This window comes from Vigna unguiculata, chromosome 3 (assembly GCF_004118075.2).
Source record: "Vigna unguiculata cultivar IT97K-499-35 chromosome 3, ASM411807v1, whole genome shotgun sequence".
Taxonomy (NCBI): Eukaryota; Viridiplantae; Streptophyta; class Magnoliopsida; order Fabales; family Fabaceae; genus Vigna; species Vigna unguiculata.
In genome coordinates, this window is record NC_040281.1 from 7,271,892 (window position 1) to 7,296,926 (window position 25,035).

At 33.2% G+C, this 25,035-nt stretch overlaps 2 protein-coding genes across 2 annotated transcripts; both read left to right on the top strand.

Annotated features, from left to right (window-relative positions):
- Positions 1-3,814: 3,814 nt before the first annotated feature.
- LOC114178477 (integrin-linked protein kinase 1-like) lies at positions 3,815-10,979 on the top strand. Its single transcript, XM_028064408.1, has 12 exons — positions 3,815-4,691; positions 6,007-6,081; positions 6,184-6,288; positions 6,848-6,933; positions 7,166-7,286; positions 7,386-7,465; positions 7,665-7,727; positions 7,842-7,963; positions 9,301-9,386; positions 9,744-9,868; positions 9,952-10,083; positions 10,497-10,979. Exons 1-12 carry the CDS (start codon positions 4,266-4,268, stop codon positions 10,501-10,503), a joined length of 1,428 nt encoding a protein of 475 aa, XP_027920209.1. The 5' UTR covers positions 3,815-4,265; the 3' UTR covers positions 10,504-10,979.
- A 4,788-nt stretch (positions 10,980-15,767) lies between these two features.
- On the top strand, positions 15,768-23,868 carry LOC114178622 (mitochondrial proton/calcium exchanger protein-like). The gene is made up of 15 exons (XM_028064632.1): positions 15,768-15,837; positions 16,022-16,519; positions 17,092-17,404; positions 17,985-18,131; positions 18,225-18,313; positions 18,409-18,501; positions 19,429-19,555; positions 19,695-19,759; positions 19,849-20,023; positions 20,429-20,623; positions 20,761-20,808; positions 21,742-21,888; positions 21,977-22,059; positions 23,098-23,213; positions 23,422-23,868. Exons 2-15 carry the CDS (start codon positions 16,029-16,031, stop codon positions 23,511-23,513), a joined length of 2,181 nt encoding a protein of 726 aa, XP_027920433.1. The 5' UTR covers positions 15,768-15,837; positions 16,022-16,028; the 3' UTR covers positions 23,514-23,868.
- Positions 23,869-25,035: the final 1,167 nt, after the last annotated feature.

A 25,035-nucleotide genomic window follows, 5' to 3' on the forward strand; every position in this document is an offset into this window, starting at 1 on the left:
GATATGTTTGATTGAGGTTTTGCTTGTGGTCTGATTTGATTGTGTTATAATCATCCAATCTACCATATCTAAGGTTTATTTTGAGCTAAACAAAATAATGATTTTTCTACTAAAGAAAACCTAAAATGACCTAGATTGGAATATTAGGTGTCCTAAAGCAATTGAATCGAGATTGATCGTTGATACAACATCAGGCAATGCCACAAGATTGCCGAGCGCCATCTAAAATGTGCAAGTTTGTGAATTTCAAGGGGCTTAGTGTAAGGGCCACTTTCCTAACATTGGGTGTCACCCTGTTTTTTTGGTCCAAGTCATCTTAGGAAGATTGAGATTCTCGATCGTTAATGTTAGATCGAGCTGAAATCTCCACAGTTCATCGTATACACATGATTCTTTATTTTGACTGTTGGAATTGTCAATTTAAGATTCATGGTTAGAGAAATGTTTTTGGTCGTTTTGGTATACTTAGTGGAAATATTGTAATTGAATGTTATGTAAATACAATAAAATAAATGAGTAATTATTAACATGTAATTTGAAAAAATAATAGGTGATTTATGTTATGAGATGAGCTTGGATTTAGATAAAATACATATGTATGGCATGATGTGATAATTTAAGATTATATGATAATGTGATAAATGAACTATGTGTGATATGTTGTTCTTTGGCTATTTTCTTTTAATCGTGTTTACCCACATGGTAATGTTTATTGAGAATTAAGATAATTGTAGTTTTTAAGATGGTGTAAAGGAATGTATGGGTTGAAATAGTTGATGCTAAAAGAGGTGTCTTATATGGAACTATGATGATGTTATCAATATGGAAGTAGAGGAATGGAATGGAAAGATGGAAATTATTGAATTGTATGTTTGTATGAGGTTTGTGCTTTTAGGGTTTAATCCTTGTTGGTTTAGTGTTATGCATTGACTAGGGATACGTGTTGGACAAAAGTCATCTTATACTCTACTAGACTTACAAACTCACATAGAGTGTGATAGTAGTCTAGGTGGCAAGAGTTGAAAGATGTTCTTATGTCGTGATTAAGGGTTGTACTATTTGTCTAACGATGTCATAAGTAACTTACCATGTCTAGAGGAATTTAATCGGTTTGGTTAGGCCAAGTGAAGTTAGGGCCTTTGTTATAGTCGACTTTTGTGACAGATGCAACGCTTCTTGTGTCTAAGTCAATGCATAAATCACGATACTGAGTCTATAATATTATATCATATACGTGACTTGTTTGTTCTTTTGAAGAATGCATGATTTTGCGTTGTAAGTAACAAGGACTACTTTAGTTTGTAAATTTATAATATTTATATGTTAAAAATTATAATTAGATTACCCTTCTTTGCTTTGTTTGTGTGTTTATTTGAATTTCGCTTTTTGCAATGATCATCATATATGTGTGAACAGATAGACTTGTAAGAATAGATCCTAGGATGAATGGTTTCAACGAGAGTCTCTAATGTGTTGTCTAACATATTTGGACATTTTGTATAAAATAGTTGTCTTCACGTTTTGGTCCAAGTTACATAAACAAATTATTCTTTTTTCACCAAAACTTTGATATTATGTACTACAACTACATTTTATGCATTTTTTTGTATATATCTTACATCTATTTGGTCATATTTGCCTAATACTCTAGATAGAAACTCTATTAATAAGAAAACTCTATTTTTTTAAGGTTGTTATATTTGTGATTTTATTTAAACTGTATTCTAAGTTTAAATTTTTAAAAATATATTTATAAATAACTTTAATATATATAATTATTTTTAAATGGAACCATTAATAAATAAAAAATATTATCCATATATATATATATATATATATATATATATATATATATATATATATAATGTCGTCAATTGTCGTCTTATTTCCAACCCAATTTTGTTACGAGATATTCCAAATAAACAAAATATCATAGAGAAGACAAATAAGTATCGAATACAACAAATATATCAAGAAAAAAAAATTCAACATTCAAAGTTGAAAATGAGAAAAATCATACTATATAAAACTATAAAATATTTTTAATTCACCCAATCTCTTTTTACATTGAAATGTATAATTTTTGTTTGAAAGGGTCAACCGTGCGTGAGTTGTACTAAACTTCATTCCACCAAAAAAAATCGCACTACTATTTGTTTCCTTTCTAAAAGCAACGAAAACAAACAAAACATTTTATTCTGAAACCAAACATCAAACATTCAATAGAGAGAAAAAAAAGTTTATGCTGACAGTGTTGAATCCCTATTCGTGTGTTACATTTCAATTGGATAGATGTCTTACAAATCCAACTTGCACAACTTTAGTAACACCAACACAAAACGACATTTGAACAGGTGTCCATTATTTTCTTTGTCCCTTGCAACATACAAAAAGAAGACCTTCAAAAATCAATGACTTAGAATGCGTTGGTCCACCAGGACTATGGCAGTGACCACTTTTCTATTTTTTAGGTGAAGAGTGATTAAATTTTTTAGGTGAGGAGTGATTGCTAGGGATTTATTTTTGAAAATGAAATAAAAAATAAAAAATAATCATTTTAAAATATATATTAATTAGTCTTGTTTCTAATAATGTGATATTTTCAACTATAAATATATATGTAATATGATTTATAGATAATCATCGAATTAAAATTTTTACTTTTATGGATAAATGTTAATCGTCGGGGTTTTGTTAGCAGAGAATTTGAAGCTATAATCTTTTATATTTTATTTTTCAAATCTTTTAAACAAATTTTATATCTTTTAAATATTAATGGAAGAAGTCGAACCATAAGCTCTTTTATTCTTCTTCTTAACTTTTACTAGGTCAACTTTATAGTTTTATAGGATTGAAATATGGTTAAATATGTTTTTGATTTTTTAATTTTTAGTAAAAATTGAAATTAATTGTTTTTGAAAATTTTGAAACAATTTTGTTTCTCAACTTTATAAATGTGTGGATTTAGTATTTTAACAAGATTTTAATTTGTTTATACTATTTGACACATTTTCGCTTCAATGTTAGTTGAGAAGCACATTTAAAACATTAAATAAACTTTTAACAAAATTTGGTTTCAAAGACTAAATCTACGCACTTTTAAATATGAGAGATTAAATTGGTTCAAAGTTTCGAGGATGACTAATTTCAATCTTCACTCAAAGTTGAAAGAGAAAATATATATTTAACCCATTAAAATATGATGTTATGTAACAAAATAACATTTGAAAAACGAAATAATAATTAAATAACAAGTTTAAACCAATTAAAATGAGTGATTTTGAATAGTTTTGAATAATTAACAAGTGTTTACAAAAATAAAATAAGAAGACAAAATTAATGTAAGAGTATAAGACCCGACATGATTAATTACTGTTTTTTTATTGAAGTCACGATAAGAACTAATGAAGGTGGACATAATTTGTACTTAATTTGAGAAGGTTAATTATGTAGTTGTGGCTGACCCCATGAATTGAATCATAATTTGGATTTCATGGTTTCAAATTTGGGGAGCTAATTAATTAATTCAATCTACTTGTACTTGTAAAATTGCTATATATCTTCTTCTGCATGGAAGAAGACAAAGTTCCACGTGCAAATCCAACGAAAATGTTGCAGTGTGTGGATGAGCATTTTTTAATTTTCTTATTATTACTCTTTTGAAAAACAATATAAAAGAATTTAAAACATAATTATAATCACAGGGAGAAGAATAATTGCAGAAGAAAAGAGGCTGTTAATTATTCTTCATCAACGCGTGTTTTGAATTTTCAACGATAATTAATTTTTGAAGAAATGAAAAGAAAAGAAAAAAAAAAAGGAAAAATTGAGTGATTGAGGTCGTGGTGAGTCAATGAAACCTACCCCAACAGAGGGAGAGGGTGCAGGCAGAGCCATGATCTAATTAGAAGAGATGAAAAAGGAAAAGAAAAGGAGCGAGACAGAGACAACCACGGCTTTATTATCTTAAAATGGAAACGTGTGAGTGATGAGAGAATGAAGGATGAATCCAAAGATAAAAATAAAGAAATTCTGTTATTGATTTCGTGGTTATTATTTTCCCTCGCTCGCTCGCGCTTCCTTCGATTCGGTTCGTAAACTTTCCAATACCATAATCAAAGCTGCAGGTTGGATCCGTTCCAACATGTAGAGCACGCTCGCTAGCACTCTATCTGTTTGTTGATTGATTGATTCATTCATTGATTCGTCGATTCATTGATTGATTGTGAGAAGCTTTTTTGGTGCGGAATCCTTCGGCGGCGGCCATGGAAAACATTGCCGCGCAGCTGAAGCGCGGCATCTCGCGGCAGTTGTCATCGGGGTCGCTGCGGAAGACCCTGAGCCGGCAGTTCACGCGCCAGGCCTCGCTCGATCCACGCCGGAACAACCAGCGGTTCAGCTTCGGGCGGCAGTCGTCGTTGGATCCGATACGGAGGAGCCCCGAACATGACCAGGCGGAGCTCACCGTGCCCGAGAACCTTGACTCCACCATGCAGCTGCTCTTCATGGCGTGCCGAGGCGACGTCAAGGGAGTTGAGGATTTGCTCAACGAAGGCATCGACGTCAACAGTATCGACCTCGACGGCCGCACCGCCCTCCACATCGCCGCCTGCGAAGGCCACGCTGATGTCGCCCGGCTCCTCCTCACGCGCAAGGCCAACATCGACGCTCGCGACCGCTGGGGCAGTACCGTAATTTCCTCTCTCCTTTACTCCATTATTAATTTATTATAGAATAATCTTATATGTTACTGTTATTAATTTAATTTAAATGCACTGATAATTTAAACCGTCAACTTTTGACTTGTGATACACATTTCCCATACTTGTTCCACAATTTTCGTTCTGCCTGTCAATTAACTTTAGCCATCAGAATAATGAGCTTATAATATATTATAATATAAAACGTCTCTTACTTTTTGTATGGTTCACTTAAAAAAAGTAGATGGGTTGTTTGAAAAAAGTTGAATATATGACACATGGGGTGTTTTTATATTTCATGTTTTAGACGTATCATGTTTTTTGGTGTCACTCTGTTTTATACTTCAAACATATTGCATGTGTTGGATCTGGTCTTTATTTAAGAGAAATTATTATATAATATTATATCATGTTATTTGTAGTCCCAGCTATTTTTTTTTTACACAACGCCATATCAACGTCTGAATATTTATTTATCTATTTATTTATTTATTTATTTATTTTAGTTAGAGTGCTAAATGGATATTATGACTATGTGCTCGTGACTGTTCATTTATCTTTTATTTATGGGTAAATCATTTAGTAATTCACAGAGTACATCTAGTATTGCATTATTAGGTAATTTTAAATTCTGGAAAACTCTTCACAATTAATTCTTTTAAATATTAAAATTATATCACAATCATACAAAATACTTTATAATTTTCTTTTTTTACTGAAATCAGAATAGATTTGTACTTGGAACCAGGTAATACTTTTCTCCGGGTTGGAGTTCGTGTTTCATAGATATGAATAATTATATTTTATAATAATCACTAAAATTTTGAAGAGTTTTTTCATATTGTTTATAAAAAATATGATAGGAAGTACTGGATTTTGATTTGAAAGATAGTATATGTAAAAGTCAGTAACTTGAAGGTGACACTTACCTACAAAATCTTCCGCCTCATGTGCTCCTCTTTCTCCAGAAAGTGTGACATGGAATAAATGCCTTAGAGGATTCGGCATTTCTAAACCGCGAAATCCTCAGATTCAATTTTGTTGCAGATTTGATAATGCAAAAAGGGCATGACAATTAAATTTATTACTATCGTAATTTTAGGAATTGTCAATGAATCAAAATGGTGTTTTAATGATTTTTTGAGATAGATATTATAAAATTAATTTAATGGAACATATCAATATTTTTAATTGCATGAAAATGTAAAAATATTATTCTGAGTACATTTATAATAAATTATTGCTTTAAGGTTAAAATTGATTTGTTTTTTCTGTGTTAAGTGGTGATGGATGTGTGGATGTGCAGGCGGCGGCCGATGCCAAATATTATGGAAATACAGAGATTTATTACATGTTGAAGGCTCGTGGAGCGAAAGTGCCGGTATTGTGCTACCATTCTTTGTTTGTTATGAATAAACAAATGGTGGTAAATATGTCGGATTGAATTTAGCGACTTACTGGTTAATTATCTTTGACGTGTTAGAAAACCAGGAAGACACCAATGACCGTTGCGAATCCTCGTGAAGTTCCGGAATATGAACTCAACCCGTTAGAGCTACAGGTTCGGAAGAGCGATGGTATTTCAAAAGTATGTTTCTCTTTCTTTCTTGCTTTCGCTGGGAACTGTGATTGGATTTTGTTCACTTGGTTATATTTTATTTGATTAATTAATAATTATGCCTTTTCTGGGATATTATTCAACTGGGATTCCACCCGGTCATGGTATTTATTCATGAAAGATGCAAGTTGATTATTGCAATTGAGACAACTACGATGACTCTGAGGGAGCATATTTTTACTTTGAAGTTGATCAACTATGATAATGGGCATATGCTTGAGCATTTTGCTCAAGTAATGTGATTTTCATGACCAGTAATGTGTCACTTTGTGTTTTTTACTGCACGCATTAAATAATTGTTTTGCCATATTTCGTGACCTGTGGCACTGGGCTCCCTTTGGCAACCATCTCATTTTTTTTTTCTTTTTCCTCGATCTTTCATTTCTAATTGTTGGTACCTAATGTGTTGACGCTTTGTGTGATCGAGTTCACGGATCTATACACATCTGACAATTTATAAGCTAAACAATGATGTTTGTTAAACTTGTTTGTATAGTTCTTCACTGCTGTTTGATCCGTCTATTTGCAGGGAACATATCAAGTAGCTAAATGGAATGGCACAAAGGTTGCAGTGAAGATACTTGACAAGGACAGTTATACAGATCCTGATTCCATGTATGTACATATCTTAGCAAACGTTTGTGAGAGTGATTGTATGATATGCTTCTTGCCAATCAATCAGGTTGTTTGATGTTGTTTGGCTAAGTTCCTGTCTGACTGTATACGTCACTACTTTTCACTTTGATTTCTGGTCTCGTAGATGGCCCGAACTGCTGTTTGTTTTTTTTTCTGTACTTTATTACTCAACCTTGGCTCTAATTTTTCACAATATCAACAATTCACTCAGAAATGCTTTCAAACATGAGCTCACATTATTAGAAAGGGTGCGACATCCCAATTTGGTCCAGTTTGTTGGAGCTGTAACCCAAAATGTACCTATGATGATTGTGCGTGAGTACCATGCTAAGGTAAGCTCATCCTCTCTGTCCCTCTCTATCATCGCAGAGTAAGTTCTCGTATGATTGTATCCAACTCACTTTCTTTGTTTATATCAATTTTTTTTTCAGGGTGATCTGTCAAGCTATCTACAAAAGAAAGGGCGTTTGTCCCCATCAAAACTTCTACGTTTTGCTCTTGATGTTGCTAGGCAAGTAACCATTTCAAGGAACTACACGGTTCTTTGAAAAAACTCATTCCCTTTTCTTACTTTTATTATCTCTTACATGGTCGTTGATTTCCAAAAGGCTCCTAAAGTCATTTTCTTACCTTTCTTAGTTGATTACAATTTTATTGGAAATTCTACTAGATTGTTTATGCTAGTTGTCTTGATAATTTGTTGTTGGCAGGGGTATGAACTATCTTCATGAATGCAAACCAGAACCGATTATTCACTGTGATTTAAAGCCAAAGTAAGATCACTTGATACAATCTGATGTTTAGTTATGACTGAGTGCATTTTGAATTAGATTTTTTCTCATGGGATTACTGTTCCTTTAATATATGAAATTTTGGTAAGGTGCCAGAAATATTTTGCTGGATAATGGAGGGCAATTGAAGATAGGTGGATTTGGCACTGTGAGATTTTCTCTCATCTCACCTGATCAAGCAAAGCTGGTGCACCCTGATCCTAACATTGATCTTTCAAGTAAGTTTTGAATACTTTCAACAGAAATTTGTTTGATTTCTTCTCCTTCCTCAGTGTTTGGAAGTTTTTCTAATCCAGTGTCCCATTTTCTAGCATTCAGATTCAGTTTAGTTACAACTGGTTGAACATATCAGATTTGTGATTGCAATAGGAAAATCCTTTTCCTGGATGAATTATACCCTCTAAAATTGGATATGACAAGTCTCATTAGCTGCCCTAAGCTTGGGTTTTAGGCCATGAACAATGATAGAATGATGTCGAGGAACTTCTTTAAATTACTTCCTATTACATCTTAAGTTCAATATATACTTTTAATTATTCATTTAGAATTCTATGTCAAAACTTGCTGGACTTAAGGGGATGGATAGGGAACTTTTGTTCATCGTTTGGGATGTCGAGATTTTTTCCATTGCGGATACTTTACCACCATCCCATTTGATGGTCTTATACAGGTTATTACAGTTTTGAGGTGAAGGGTTTTTTTAGACAAACTTCATATTAACTTTTAGGTGAGAAAAATAAGACAAAAAAAAAATTGAATTCCCTAAAAGTTAAATTAATTTTATGTATAGGCTAATTTCTTGAGGCTCTTTCATATATGACTTTTCTAAGTTTTTATTTTTTAACCTGTGCATAAACTAATTTTAATTTATAAAAAAATTATTTCATTTTTTCCTTTTATTATTCTTCTCTAGAAATCTTTATGGAAAAGTTTGTCCCAACAAACCCTTTTCTTCTCTAAACCTTTTTTTTACTTCTGGATTTGCTGAATTTATGGTGTGCTATGGAATGGCTGTGCTAACTGATACCTTGTGCATCTTCTCATTTACATCACAAGCATTGCACAATGCACCGGTAAAATTCAGAGCAGGAAGAATGAAAAAAAATGTGAATAGAATGGGTCTAACAAGATATACATGTTTATTGTGTATTCTTTATTGTTAAATAGGATATTAGACAGTCCGGCAATTTTTTGTTGTTGTAATGAAGTGTTCTTGAAGATAGTTGCAGCTATGAATAACTGTTTATATTTTGTTTTGTTATTTTGGTGAAAGCAAAAATTGGACAATATGGCGGGGGGTTTCTTTTAAATAGCGGTAGAGATTTCAAAAGGTGAAACTGCCATTTTGATAACAGAAATTTTCCTCATTGATAGTTCGATACATGTTTCATCTCTAAACCATGGTCCCTTTGCCCAACAAATGCAAAATATAAAAGAAAATGCATACTTTTTGAAAAAATGGAAAGAAAAAAGCATTTCAAGATATATTTGCATATTAGAATTGCTAAAATAAAAGTATATTTCGTGGTTATTGATTTGGTTGTATTCATTGCAGGCTTGTACGTGGCACCGGAGATTTACAAAGATGAAGTATTTGATAGAAGTGTGGATGCATATTCTTTTGGTCTCATTATATATGAGGTACCTGATTTTTGCAACACATAATAATGCCAATCTGTTATGATGTTTATTATATCAGATTAATTAGTTTACAATTAATTTTCTCTTGATAAGGTTCTTGAATTGGGTGCTGAGAGGAAGGATAATGAATTTGACAACATTTTCTTGACATTTTTTCATATGTTTTATCATGTAGTTCCTTAAGATGATTGATGCACTTCTGTTTTCATGAAACAAGCTTTTCAGATTTTCTAGATTCATTTAATACTTTTGAAGTTTAGGATTGTCTATTAGTTGATCACTGTATTCAGCATATTATTTGTCTATTAGTTGAAATTCAACACTTTTTTTAATCTAATGTATCATTTATGGACCCAGATGTTAGAGGGAACGCCTCCCTTCCATCCCAAGCCCTCGGAGGAGGTAGTGAAACTACTGTGCTTAGAGGGAAAAAGACCGACAATCAAGATCAAAACAAAACATTATCCTCCGGATTTGAAAGAGTTAGTGCCTTTTAAACTTAAAAAATCAAGTCTTCATGCTTCAGTTTAATTTTAAAACGGTCTAACTATCTTAATTTATGCAGGTTGATTGAGGAATGTTGGGATCCAACTCCTGTTGTCAGGCCAACATTTTCTCAGGTCATTGTACGGTTGAACAAAATTGTTGCAACTTGCTCAAAACAAGGATGGTGGAAAGATACTTTTAAGCTTCCTTGGTATGTATTCTAGATTGATTATATATCCCTGTAAAATTTTATTTACTAGACTGATTGTACCTTGAAATGCTAAGGATCAATCCATCTGAATTTGGATTCTCTGTCTGTTTTTCTGTATTATTTTTCCCTTGTGTCTTCAAAATATACTGATAATGAATATTTATTTTGATATTTTGAAATATATTATTAAAAAGATTTCTAAAGTACAAATATCAGTGTATTTTAAATACTCAGTACAAAATCAAGACTTTCAATCAACCCTTGTGGTAGTTAGGCTTACCTCAGACCATTTTAGTTTCAATTTGATGAGTACTTATGGCTAAAAATCTAATATTATTGTTGTACTTGTCGATGAACACTCTTTGCTGACTTCAAAACTTGGCATTACCATAATACATTTCAAATGCGTGCAGGAAATAAATAACAGGATACATGCTATGTAGCAAAGAGGAAATCAAGTTCAGGTGGCATCCTCAAAACCAATTTGTGAGCTTCGTGTTGTTGTTGTTGGTGTACCATTAATAGCCATTGCAATTAATAACTTCGGAATTCGAATACTAGAAACCTGAGCTTGGATTTTGAGCGTGAAAATGATTTTCCACGGTTCCACCCGGCCACTGGAGGTTCTGGAACAGCCCCTCTCTGTACAATGTACCATAAACGACATAACATTTATCAGAAATCTTCTAATAAAAATGTGTTTATATACTTATAGATAGACTACTATGTGCTTCTATTCTCATCACCATTCGGCACCCTATATGTTGTGTGCCTTGTACCACCCAAAAAAATGTTGACTTGTATGGAATCTGGCTTTTGCCCCTCAATAGTTTAATTAGATGCTCTTGAAATAAAAAGCTGAGAAGTTAATCCAGCTCAAAGTTCATGTCTTCAAATAATTGAGTGCACATTGTTTCATAACATTAACTCTTTTATGGATGAATGCAAATAGTTATCTGATGAAAACTTGAAATTTGATTATATTTTACAAATAATTGTATATTTCTTTCGACATTTTAATTTATTTTAAATAATTTATCCTTTTAAGAATTAAGATAGTGTTTATGTACTTTCGTGTATAATTTTTTATAAATATTATACATGTATTCGACTAATTTGTATGATTTTATGTTACAAGAAAAATAAATTAATGGTTTAGTTCATTTTGTCCCAAAACTAACGTAAACACGTATAATTAATCATATAGGTAAGCTTAATAGTGGAAAACAACGAAAAAAATAATGAAAAATAAAGTAGGGAAGATGGAAGAATCAAACGGGGAAGATTATTTACATTCTCTTGAAAGACAAACGAGAGAAATAGAGATTAAAGCTTATGCAATTCAGGTTCAAAAAGTTACATAATGTTTCTTCTTATCTTGGTGCATTAGAACGTGTGATTCTCTTTTGACTGTTATACTAACGATTTCTCATACGCTTGCACGAAATAATTGTGTACTACACTTTTTCTATTGTAATATTCTAGTGTTAATCTAAAATTTACTACCATCATACTTATATTAAATCATAACAGATTGTAGTTGGTTAATTAATAATATGTCTAGATAAACTTTTGTAAACATATTATGAGAGTGAAAAAAGAAAAAGAAAATGAAAAGTAATTATGATATTAAACGTATGGTAACAACTCTATCAGTTAAGGTCTAAGAGACTAATCTAATATTGTTAGGGTAAATCAGTGTATTATCTATCGTATAGTTGAAGTGTCAACTCTTATCACAATTTTATTCTTAAAAACACCTTGAAATACCATAAGAAAGAGAAATATTTAAATTATATTTCATCACGATTCTTAACTAATGTAAAAGTATATTTTAAGAGTAATGAAATATATAAATATAAATATAAATAATATATACACGATTAAATTTTTTTCTCAATTTTTGTTAAATTTTTTTAATTTGGTCATCTTATTTTTATTGGGTCCAATTAAATTAAAATGTACGTTAAAACGATTCAGTTAGGTATTTTTCGTTAGATTTGTACATATGATATGTCATGTGTCGATTCCTATTTTTTTTTATGTATTTTTTTTCAGATTTTCTTAAGTCTTTTTTCAAGTGTTAAGTCTATGTCGTGTCACGTGACAGTGTCAGTACCACGTGACAATGTTAATGTCAGTACCAAATGTTATAGTCTTATATTCAATATTTTTTTTTATTCAATTGAGTTTTAATTTTTACTAAGAATAAAGCACAATTGTCTCTCTCCAAAATATAGTTAAATTCAATTTACAAATAAAAATAAATAAATTACAAAACTTGTTCTATTATTATAAATACTATTTAATTTGTAAAATTTATTTAAGTAGACAAATTAAGTTAAAAGATGTACAATATATTAATAATTTAGTTTAAATTTAATGTAAAAATTGAGTTTTATTTGTTAGACAATAGTCAACTTGATCTTCAAATTAGACAAGATAAACTTGATACACTTTCGTCAAAACTTTTAGAAAGTTATAACTTTAAAATAGTTATTTTTCAAATTTAAATTAAAAAATAAAATTAGTTTCAATATTTAGGTAGAACAATTTTGACGTATAAATTCTAAACAAAAATAAATTATTTTAACATAGATATATATAAATTGTACGTATGTTTAATTACTATTTTGGTCCCATTTTTTAAAGAGATAACATTGCTCAAATTTAAAAAAAAATGGAACTTTATTGAGTCATAGAAAGACATAAAGATTGAATTGAATAGAGTTGTCAATTTGACTCGACCCACAAGGCTTTGTCCTAACCCACATGGGTTAGGGCCAAAAAGCCCCACATTAAAGAACCCCACATGGCAAAAAACGCTACAAAAGCCCTGTGGACCAAGGCTAGCCCATAAGCTTTCTTCTTAAAAATGAAAAATATATTATTTTTAAAAATATATTACCAAACTTTATGTCGTTGGCTCAGGGCCGACGCGTCTAAGACGTTGGCCTCAATCATCTCTACAATCGGCCCCACCTAGCTCGACCGCCATCTCGGGTTGAGTCGTCTCTGGGCATGGGTCTTCGGGCTGGGTCGGGTCGACCCACTAGGATCGTCAGACCGGGTCGACCCGTCTGGATTTTCGGGTCGGGCTGTCCCATCTTAGTCGTTGGGTCTTCGGACTAGGTAGGGCCGACCTGCTAAGATCGTTAGATCGGGTCAACCCATTTGGATTGTCGGGTCGTGTTGACCTATCTTAGTCGTTGGGTCGGGCTGGACCTAGTCAGCTCGTCTGTCTTGACAAGCTAGTCCATCTAGCTTGATGGGCCAAGACAAACCATTTGGGTCGTCGGGCTAAGCTGACCCGACCTGACTCGTCTGGGTCGTCGGGCCGGTCTAACCCATCAAGGTCGTATGGCAAACTCATATAGGTTGTCGAGCCCGACCAACCCATTTAGGTTGTCGGGCTGGTCCGGTTCATCAAAGTTGTTAGGTTGGCCCAACCCGTTTAGGTTGTTAGGCCAGCCCGACTCGTCTGGGACTTGTGCTGGCCCTACCTATTTTTGTTATTGGGTGGGCCCGACCCGTATGGTTCGTTGGTTCGTCCCGGTCATTAGACCGACACTGGTCATCTAGTCGAGCATGCCCGTTTAAGTAGTTGACCCGTACTTGTTCATCTGGGTTGTAGGCTCGAGCCGAACTGTTGGGGTTGTCGACCCGTTCAGGTCGTCGGGTCAGGTGGTCCGTTTGGGTCATTTGCCCAAACCGACAAGGCTCGACTCTTGGTCGTTGGGCTGTGCGGGCTTGTTTGCCTGGGCCGGGCCGTCTGGGTCGTTGGCTTGGATCAGACCATTTGGGTCGTCCCACTTAGTCATGGGCCCTACCTGTCTCGTCTCTGTCTTTTGGCCCGACTTGATCTTTTACTCTTACTCAAAGCAGTATTTTTAGGGGAGGCCTAACCCACCTTAGTCCTAGCCTTAACCCACTTGAGAGGGGGTTTGGAAATTATGGTTTTTTTTTGCTCCCTCATTTGGGCCCCCCTAAAAGGGGGCTTAATGAAGAGTAGGCCAGAGGCCAAATTGAAAACTCTAGAATTGAATACAGTACAATGCCACATGACTTTGACACTTACAAGTTGATTAGAAATAATATTTTATAGTTTTCTTTCTTCTCTTGATTCATTTTTTTTTATCTTCATTCTTGCTTTCTCGTGTTCTTTTATGTTTTACCTTCTTTGTTCCAACATGAGCTTCACCCCTAATGTTATTATGGTATTAGAACTCTTCAAATGAAGAGTTATATTGCGTCACTCTTCTTTCTTCTTTATCTCTAGATCTTTCTTTATCCCGTGTTCTTTGTTTTCTTTATTCATCGCAACATAACAACCAACGACCAACCAACCATTAACGAACATCATGACGCTCACAACTAACTATCTTTATTTGCACCCCAACAAAAAGTTCGCCAGGCCTCTTGTTAAGCCTTTTCTGGATGGTACACATTATCACTCATGAAGCAGATCCATGGTTACCACCTTGAAATTCAATAACAAGAACGAGTTCATTCTTGGTTCCATTAAGCAACCCCCAAAGATGACCCCAATTTTTTTGTGTGGTATCGCTGCAACAATATGGTTACATCCTGATTGGTCCACTTTCTCTCTCTTACCATTATTCAAAACATCTTATGGATGGATAATGCTCACGATATTTGGAACGATACAAAGAATCAATTTTTTCATCGAGATTTTTAGGACATTTATGATCTTCAAGTTGAAGCCAATACTTTGAATCAGGGTGATCTGAGTGTGTGTCCGACTACTTCTCTAAGTTGAGAGTCATCTTGGATCAACTTGACAATTTTAAACCTAATTTTTTGTATGTGTCAAATCAAATGTTCTTGTTAAGATTATTCCACCATGATTCACCCAAAAAAAATGTTAATAATACATCTCTTGAGATAAATGTTCTATCAAGTATATCAACATCTGTATCTTTTGAAAGACAGGAAAAAATGTCAAACATATAAAACTTCACTAATATTATTGAAATTAACAATAAGCCATTGTTCATTTGGTCTTCAAATATTACTCTCTCTTTAAGTAGCCTTCATTTGGTAAAATTATATTAATAGTCCCTAGAGTATTACAAATTCATCAATTTATTCACATTGATCTCTTTATTAATGTATAGGGAGTGTTTTCAAATATTTTAATACTCGAGTAACTGCGCAATTAACACAATATCTAATTTGTTGGAAATTACTTACATAACTTTATTACTTTTAAAGACTTATTCAGGTGAGAGGTTGATATCTAAGAATCAATTTCATTCTTCATTCTAAAATTAAACAATTGTAACTAATTTAATTTGCTTAAATTTGTATTGACTTGCTTGAAAGATAGAGAAACAAAAGAGATTGGGTGTTTGGAACAAAAAGATATAGAGCTTTGGTTACAATATAATGAATAAAAGGTAAAAGTATATTTGGAGCAACTAATAGTGTACTGTTGTTTTTTTTTTTATTTATTATCATTATTGCTATTATAGTTATTAGAATAAATCTAAACCCTAAACCAACACAGAAGAAATATTTGACCTGAGTAACTTGAATAAGAAGTCAAGAAGCAAGAATCGAAACGGTAGAAAACGAAAAAGATGTAAATAAGAAGGGTAAAAGTGGAAACAGAACTCACGAAAAAAAACACCTTAAACCTCTCTTCTCTACTTTTCTAACACCCTAACTCTCACAACTCTTTCTTTCTTTATTCTTCTTTCTATTCGCTCTCCGTCCTCTTCGCCCGTATAAGTAAGCTAAATTACGCTCTCGTTTTTTCTACCATTAACCGAATTCCTAGTAGCCATGCAATAAACAAAATAGGAAGATCTAAGGAATTCGAAGTCAGTTATATTTGTAGAACAAGATATTCATTCATTTGATCGTTTCTTCGATCTTTGTTTCTCATCTCCTACTGTGGCTTTTCGAAACTCAGTTCGAGAATGGCGACGCGAGCGATTCTCAGAAGGAGGAAGACATTCATCCATTCATACGTGAATGGCGGTTCGACTTCGTCTGTTCGTTCTCTGGAACGTGCTATAGCTACGACAACTCCTCGGATTCCTTGTAAGCACGGAACGACGCCGTATAGAGACTTGTGCGATCGATTTGGATTAGGAAAATTCGGGAGTGCGGTTCCGCGTGGGGGTTTTTCGGGATTCAATGAGCCTATCGGTGTGCGGTGGTTGACGCAGTCGGCGGCGGCGAAGAAAAATGAACAGGAGGAGAATGATGACGCAGTGGCGAAGTTGCGGAAAGAAGCGTCTCCTGAGGAGTGTGATCAGGCTGTTGAAGGCTTGACCACTGCTAAGGCCAAAGCCATGGCGAAACGGTCGCAAGAGTCGCCGAAGGAAGTGCAAAGCGTGTTGCGGAAAGTGTGGACTGCTCTTTTGGGAATAGGTCCTGCGTTGCGAGCCGTGGCATCTATGAGTAGGTCCGCAGTTATCGTTCCTTACACGAATTTGGATTTACTGTTGAGGATTTCATTTTATTTGAAGTTTTAGGTAGAAGTTGCTGTTGTGTTTCGACTATGAAAATTGCAGCTGAGGTTTTGAAATTGTTTTATTGTGGCGCCGATTACTGATGCGGATTGAAATTTCAAACAGTGATATGTTTGTTTGTTAATGGTGGTAATTTGACGTTTAGGTTTGCTAATGCTTTTGATTTTAAGCTGAAGGTATGGTTGTGTTTAGAGTAAAGGAATTGCTGTTGAGAGTTTTGAAGTTCTAGAGTTGTGCTGTGATTTTGTTGCAGAAGGAAATGTGAAACAGTGAAATGTTTGTTCGTTAATTAGTGGCGAGTTGGTGTTTTGGTTTTGCTTTTGCTAATTGTTGCATTTACTTTTAAGAATTACATTTGGCAAATTGAGCTTATGGTTGTGTTTTTAGTGAACAGTTTTTAGCTAAGGCTTCTGAATTAGTTATATTGAAATTTGAAATAGTGAAATGTTTATTCTTTAATGGTTGGTGATTTGGCGTTTCGGTTTGCTGATTGTTGTTGCTACAGAGAGGACTGGGCAAAAAAACTGGTTCACTGGAAAACGGAATTTGTGTCCACGTTGCAGCATTATTGGTTGGGTTCTAAGCTGCTCTGGGCGGATGTGAGGATCAGTTCCAGGTTGTTGTTAAAGCTGGCAGGTGGGAAGAGTCTCTCTAGAAGGGAGCGGCAGCAACTGACACGGACTACTGCCGATATCTTTAGGCTAGTTCCTTTTGCAGTTTTCATTATCGTTCCCTTTATGGAATTCCTCCTGCCCGTGTTTCTAAAGTTATTCCCTAACATGTTGCCTTCAACATTTCAAGACAAGATGAAAGAACAGGTAATAAATTATCAATGATTTTTAGGCTGTGTTCTTTTAGTCGGTCTTTTTATTTTATTTTAAAAGGCTATCAAATTAGAGAGAATATTTTTTACAAATAAAAAAAAACTGTGTTCCCTCTTCCAAAACCAAACTTCCAAAACGCCTTAAAAATCAGCATATCCTAACATGTTGCCTTCAACATTTCAAGAAAGATGAAAGAACAGGTAATAAATTATCAATGATTTTTAGGCTGTGTTCTTTTAGTGGGTCTTTTTATTTTATTTTAAAAGGCTATCAAATTAGAGAGAATATTTTTTACAAATAAAAAAAAACTGTGTTCCCTCTTCCAAAACCAAACTTCCAAAACGCCTTAAAAATCAGCATATCTAATTACAAATTATATAAGAGCTAATGCTAGTACATGTTCTATTTTTTCTGGCGGCTGCTGGTAACAAATGCTGATGATCCTGATTAGAAACCATTTTTCTGTTCTATATTTAGTGTGTGTGCATTTATTTTCCTAATTCAGTTAGCATGAATATGTGGATTTGATTGCCCACCATAGGTTGTTTGTGTGACTCAGTTGCTTAATGTGTAGGAAGCATTGAAAAGGAGACTCAAAGCAAGAATAGAGTATGCAAAGTTCCTTCAGGATACAGTCAAAGAAATGGCAAAAGAAGTTCAGAACTCCCGAAGTGGAGAACTAAAGAAAACAGCTGAAGATCTTGATGAATTTTTAAACATGGTTAAGAATTTAGTTCAAGCAATTGTTTATGTATCTTTCTTTCTGAAGTTTTTCCTTGGTTAGTCATTTGTACCCTTTATTTCCTCTCCGCAGATTAGAAGAGGTGCAACTGTCTCTAATGAGGAAATTTTGGGCTTTGCTAAGTTGTTTAACGATGAACTTACTCTAGATAATATAAGCAGGTTGGTCTCTTAGCCCTGTTTGACTTCAATATGCTGTTTTTCTCAGTTATGAAGTGGTATCATGACTTCTATCGTCTCTTTACTGCTGCTTGCAGGCCACGATTAGTCAATATGTGCAAGTACATGGGAATCAGCCCTTTTGGCACTGATGCATACTTGCGCTATATGCTAAGAAAACATTTACGAAGGTAAGATGCATTTTATCATGTAAGTTTAGTGTTTGACACTATTAATTGCAACTTGGGGTTTTATCTTGTAATGTATTTTGTGAAATTAAAAAAAAAATAACGAAAAAGGTATCTTGTTATTAGAAAAGATTACCTTCCCTTATTATCATTAGGGCACAAAATAAGATAACAAATAATCTTATGCTTATTAATTATTTAAATATATGTACAAAAAGCCTGAATAGAATAAAAATATTCCTGTATGTTGTGGCTACAGAGAAGACCACATCCAAAGCCTTATCTTGACTGACAGTTTGGTTTCAAATCAAATAATGTCATTGGGATCAATCAAAGATCAAATTTATCATCAATCCATTGATGCAACCTTTGGTAGTCAACTGGGTTGGACCTATTTTTGCATTGGAGTTTATTGTTCAGTTAACATTTGAAAACTGGTATCGTCATGCATGATTAATCATTTAAACTAATAAAAGATTTGTTTCTTTCAATTTATTTAAGATTAAATTGTTCAGAGAGGAAATTTATATAAAAAAGAAAAAATGTAGAGGAAGAACTATTTCCTTTTCTCATTGTTTTGGTCGGAACGCTTTACAAGCCATCGATTAAAAGCTTTTGATCTGCAAGGAAATGGATTTGAGACCTCAGGCTTGAGCTCAACAGAACTACTGCTATGGCCCTAAAATATTTGGTACAAATCTTTGTTTGAATGTAGTTAATATAATATAACACTTCAAACTGCTATTATCTGCTCCTGCATTCATTTTCTGGTTTTATAACTATAATAGTTTAATGAGCATCATCAGTGACAAGACAACAACCAAGAAAAATAGTTTTCTTTTTCACCTTTTAATGTTCTATACTTAAATTTACCATTTAACTCGACATACCTCTTAAGTGTCTTACTTGCTACATTCCCCGTTTTATTAGGATTAAGGAAGATGATAAATTGATTCAAGCAGAAGGTGTGAATTCTCTTTCAGAAGCTGAACTTCGTGAAGATTGTAGAGAGCGAGGCATGCTTGGGTTGTTTTCTGTTGAAGAAATGCGCCAACAGGTTGTATTGGGCACAATTCATGAATATTTGTTCTGTTTGAGTACTGGATCTTGATGAAGATATTGAAATGTCAGTTTTCTTGAATATCAAATGTTACTTTGGTGTTTCTATTCTAAAATTTGCTAGCCTGCCTTTACAGCTTCGAGATTGGCTTGATTTATCTCTGAATCACTCTGTGCCATCATCCCTTTTGATACTTTCAAGGTAATCTTCCAATGAGCGGGTCAAATAATAAGTTAAAGAATAAAGCTATTTGATATGCATTTTGAAATCTCACTTGACATAATTTATAGGTCATTTACTGTGTCTGGGAAATTGAAACCAGAAGAAGCTGTACAGGCTACACTTTCTTCTCTTCCCGACGAGGTTGTGGATACTATACAGGTTACATCTTTACCCTCTGAAGATTCTGTCTCAGAGAGGAGGAGGAAACTGGAGTTCCTTGAAATGCAAGAAGAACTTATTAAGGTAAAAGATGGAAATGCATTGCTCTTGATACTTGTCCTGTCTGAAGTTATCTTTGTTGCATTAGGATGATATAGTCGAAATTATTCTGCTTATAGTGTTTGCTATTTTCTCTGGTTCATATGAGAAGAATGAAGAATCTACTGGAAAGTATCAGTGACCAAAAAAGAATCATTTCAGTATTTTTTTTTTGGCAGACTTCATTTTTAGTCTGATTAGTCAGTTTAATAAATAAAGTATTGGGTGTTTCCAAAAGTACTGATAAACTGGAAAGCACTTCATTTTTATTGGCAGACTTCGTTTTCTAGGTTTAAATAACTACTGATGAAAATTAAGTAACTTTCGTTTGATCAACGATTCCATGTTTCCAAAAGTACGATACTTAACAGTATTACAAATAAAATGCAGGAGGAGGAGGAGGACAGACAAGAGGAGGTGCAAGCAAGGATGGAGAGTAGTTCTAGTCAAGTTGATAAGGCCCTGAATGAGATGAATATTTCCACAGCAAAAGAGGCTCACCAACTTGCTAGAGACAGAGCAGTGGAAAACAAAGAGCAACTGTGTGAAATTAGTCGTGCATTAGCAGTTTTAGCTTCTGCATCGGTGAGAATTTGATGTCTAAAACATTTTCGTCCAATTTGGTGAATTGCTTTTTGAATCTGCACAATGTATACTAATTAACATACTGCCATATTAATTAACATGTAAGCAGTTTAATGTGTGCTTATGTCTTTTGGCAGTCTGTAAGTACAGAGCGGGAAGATTTTCTTAGGCTGGTTAATAAAGAGGTATATTTGAACTTTCAGAATTTGTCATTTTCTTTACATCTTCTGTAGATTGCTTTAAATATATTTTTTGGGTATGCTAAAGTTTTGATGGACTACGTAACATCATTTGAAATTTGTTGTGAATACAAGCACATTAGCAGATGTTTCCACTTTTTTAAGCTCCATGTCTCTTCCTTTTTGTCTAAAACAAAAAAGATGAAGAGCTAATATCCATCAATGAAGATACATAAAAGAATAGTATGTGTCTGTATATGAATAACTCTCCATAAGATGAGTTTTTCACTAAAATCTTACTTTTAATTGAAAGTCTGTATCATTCTTTTAAAATTTTATATTTGTCTAAGAACATTTTAGACTCCATCAAAACATTAAATTTATATGTAATATGATTTGCAAATAAGTAAAACATTAACCTCTATAACATTTTCTTAAAATTTGGATTGGCTTGAAAGGTATGCAGAATAATTGGTGATATTTCAAGTACTCATTTTTTTTTTCTTTCAAGAAGTTATTGTGTTATGCAATTGTGTATTGTTAATCAATATTTTTTTGGTTTTAGTGGCAAACCAAAGACAAAGAACAACACAAGAAATGTATCTTAAAATTTTTATTACGTAGAAGCATACAGTAATATTACCTATAAACAGTTTCATATATTTGATATTATACATTAATACTACTTCTATCAAATGTTTCTCTCTCTCTCTAATCAATGTAATCAAACAATCATCCTACAAATAATTCATCTCTGACATTGTCAAAAGGTAGCATATTTAACAATAGTGATAGTGAGGGTGAATTATATGGCCTTATGTGCATTGCATTTGTCTTTGTGTGACAATTGTAACACTGTAAATTGATCGCCACTCTGTGTATGACTGTACGCATATATTTAATCCATTACCATCCATTTACTGGTTTGTGTGTGTCCAGATAGAACTCTATAATAGCATGGTAAAGAAGGAGGGTTCAGATGGTCAAAAAGCTGCCTTTAAGGCATATAAAGCTGCCCGAGAGGAACATGACGATACTGCTGAGTCTGGTGAAGGGGATAAAGTGTCATCAGCACTCATTAACAGAGTAAGACCGGCATCATTTATCTATTATTATGAAATACTAGAAACTAATTTTAGACTTCTTTAATCTGTAAATATTTAAAATTTGTCAGGTTGATGCCATGCTTCAAAATCTCGAGAAGGAAATTGATGACGTGGATGCAAAAATTGGTGATCGTTGGAGGCTGCTAGACAGGTATGCACTTGCTTCAACATTGTTATTTGGGGATTGGGTGGGGGTGCTGGTGGTGGCGACGGGGAGGTTCTCCAAAGTAGAAGTCTATGATCTGGTTTAGGGAGGGAGAGTTATTCTATAGTTTAGGCAAAGTGGCCTGGCTGAGATGGTTCCGATGATATAGCAGTCCCTAAAGGGACCTGGTGCCTTTTTTAGCTAAGGCTCTTCGACTTTGTGTTTATATTGGTCATGCTTTCTCCTAATCGTTCATATTCTGATAACGTGAAATATGTGGTTTCATACTCTATTTGCATAAATTTAGTTTAGTGGAAGTTGAACTGCGAATTTGTGATTGTTACTGCATTCTTAAATATACACTGCTTCAAGTTTACTGAACAGTAATAGTTTGACCTGGTTGCTTTGAGGCTGGTAGCGCACTCTCTAACACACTCCTTTTAACACACTACTATTGTTTGTTTGTTTTTTTTTTGAAATGATAAAATCATGAGTAGATCTCATTAAATAAAAAGTGAGACTGTAGTTTCCAATAAATTTCAACAAATAATTAAAATAATCTGTTCAAAAGAGTGTGGTACTAGCATCTTTCTCGTTGCCATTGTCATTGAATGTTCTCTTTTTGTATTTGGATTCTTACTAAAGGAGATAGACTGATGGACTATAATCTGCTTTATAATCTATGAAGGATTTGTGTTATATTACAATTTAATTTATGTTGTACTCCAAGAGAAAGATGTGAATACATTTTCATGCTCTTCTAGTTGATGATGATTATAAGTTGCTTGCATTTGAGTGGCAGAGGTATATTGTCTGAACAAATTTTCCGTGTTGAAAGCTTAACGATCAACCTCAAATGGGAAGAATACATTTTCACTTTTGTTATAAAAGTTAAATCATGTTTGGGATGACAGCGTGTGATTTTTATTTCACAAGATAAATTTGATCGGTCATGTCCATGAGGATTTCTTATTTGCTTCCTATGCAAATATGTTTGTAATAACTTCTGTGCATATATTAAGAGTTGTTTGGGCCTTTTTACAGAGATTATGATGGGAAAGTAACTGCTGAGGAGGTAGCCTCTGCTGCAATGTACTTAAAGGATACATTGGGCAAGGAGGGTATCCAAGAACTTGTCAGCAATCTTTCCAAAGATAGAGGTCTGTCATTTCTATATTGATTATTATTTTTCTTCATTTCCTTCGGGGTCTTCTGTGTTTCTGAGCAAGTTGGACTAAGAAATTCTTCTGTCTTGAAATGTCGAGACTATAATGTATTCAGTTACTATTTATCAAACTTCCTCTTTATTTATTATGAAAATCAGTTCATGAATACTGTAATTACTGATATAGTTTTTCGTGGCTACAGATGGGAAAATACTTGTTGAGGACATTGTTAAGTTGGGCAGTTGGAAGGAAGATGGTAATGTACCTGAAGATGGGAGCAGGGAGAGTGTATGATCCAGATGCATCTTATTTGAACATGCCACAAAGAATGTTGCGCAAATAGACTCTAGGCCACTCAAAAGTTTTTCAACCATTGATTTTGTATTGATGTTAGTAGTTCAATTGTAGCGGTCAGATTAAAAGGAATTGTGTGCAAGCTCTGTAAATTTATGCCAGCTGAGCACATATACTTTGGTTTATACATGATGCGATACTTAGGCTTTCTTGGCTAGCTAAAATTATATTACTTCCGTGAAATATAAGCGGAACATAATTATATTTTCATAAATTTTTAGTTGCCTTAAGCACGCATAACTGTACTTAAACTGAATCCTGTAGAAAGAAATAAAACTCATTTGATATAACAAAATCTTATTCTTTTAGGTAAGCTTCATTCATGATCTAACTGCTGATTCAACTTTGTTAAAATCCAAATCTATAGAAATATATCTTTTGACAACTTTTCTCAATGTCTTGTCTCTTTTGACAATAGTCAGTTCACTTCTTTCACTAGTGCTTTAGATACAAATTGTTTCTACGTTGCTTTCTAAGCATCACGCTTGTATATTGTGCAATTGATTTCTATCCTTTAAAATGACATATTCTCTAATCATAAATTTCAATGCCTTGTCTTTTTCTCCTAAAATTGCAATATGTATGCTTACGCAAGTAAAAAGTCTATTTTCAAATTTTGTCTTCAAGGTGAGTTTGAAGTTAATTCCCTCGCTTTCATTCTTTAGTTAAATGTATTTCACCGCATGCAATCTGTCTTTAATTAAAAATATATCATCTATAAAAGACATGCAACTTTTACATAAAAATCCAAAACTAGACTTAAACAAGCACATTCACAAGTATAGTTATTTTACCATAAGACAGGTTGGATATTAAAAAAAATCTTTATTAACAATCAATTTTAATATTAATTTATAAAATAAAAAAATCTTAATTATTAAAATAATCATTATTATGAATAAAAATTTATAATTAATCTTTAAATTAATTTCTAAAATTTAGCTGGCAAGGTTTTAATTATAAAAAACATTAGTCACTAAAATTGATTTCCTACGTATAGATTTATAGATTAATATGTATATATACACATATTTAATAATATTACTTGTACATTTGTAATATTCTAACATACGTGCATTTATATGGTTATATTAAGATATCATTAGTTATATTGTTATATATTTAGTTATTTACTAATGTAGCGATACGTATTCATTTACGTTTATATTATTTTCTTTTTAGAGTATATATATAATAAATATTATTAATAAAAATATATAAGTTAAATTACTCTTTTGGTCATTATATTTGTTAGTAGTGTTAAATTGGTTCTCCAATTTTTTTTTTGTTAATTTGGTCATTGTCGTCAATTTTGACCAAACGGCAACGCTATGTGTCAATTTGTAGTTTTTTGGATTTTTTTTACATATGTCACTTCACAGTTGTATTGATTAAATTTGGTACCTATATTTGTTTTTAGTTTCAATTTAGTTCCATTTTTTGTAAAAATGAAGCAATAATG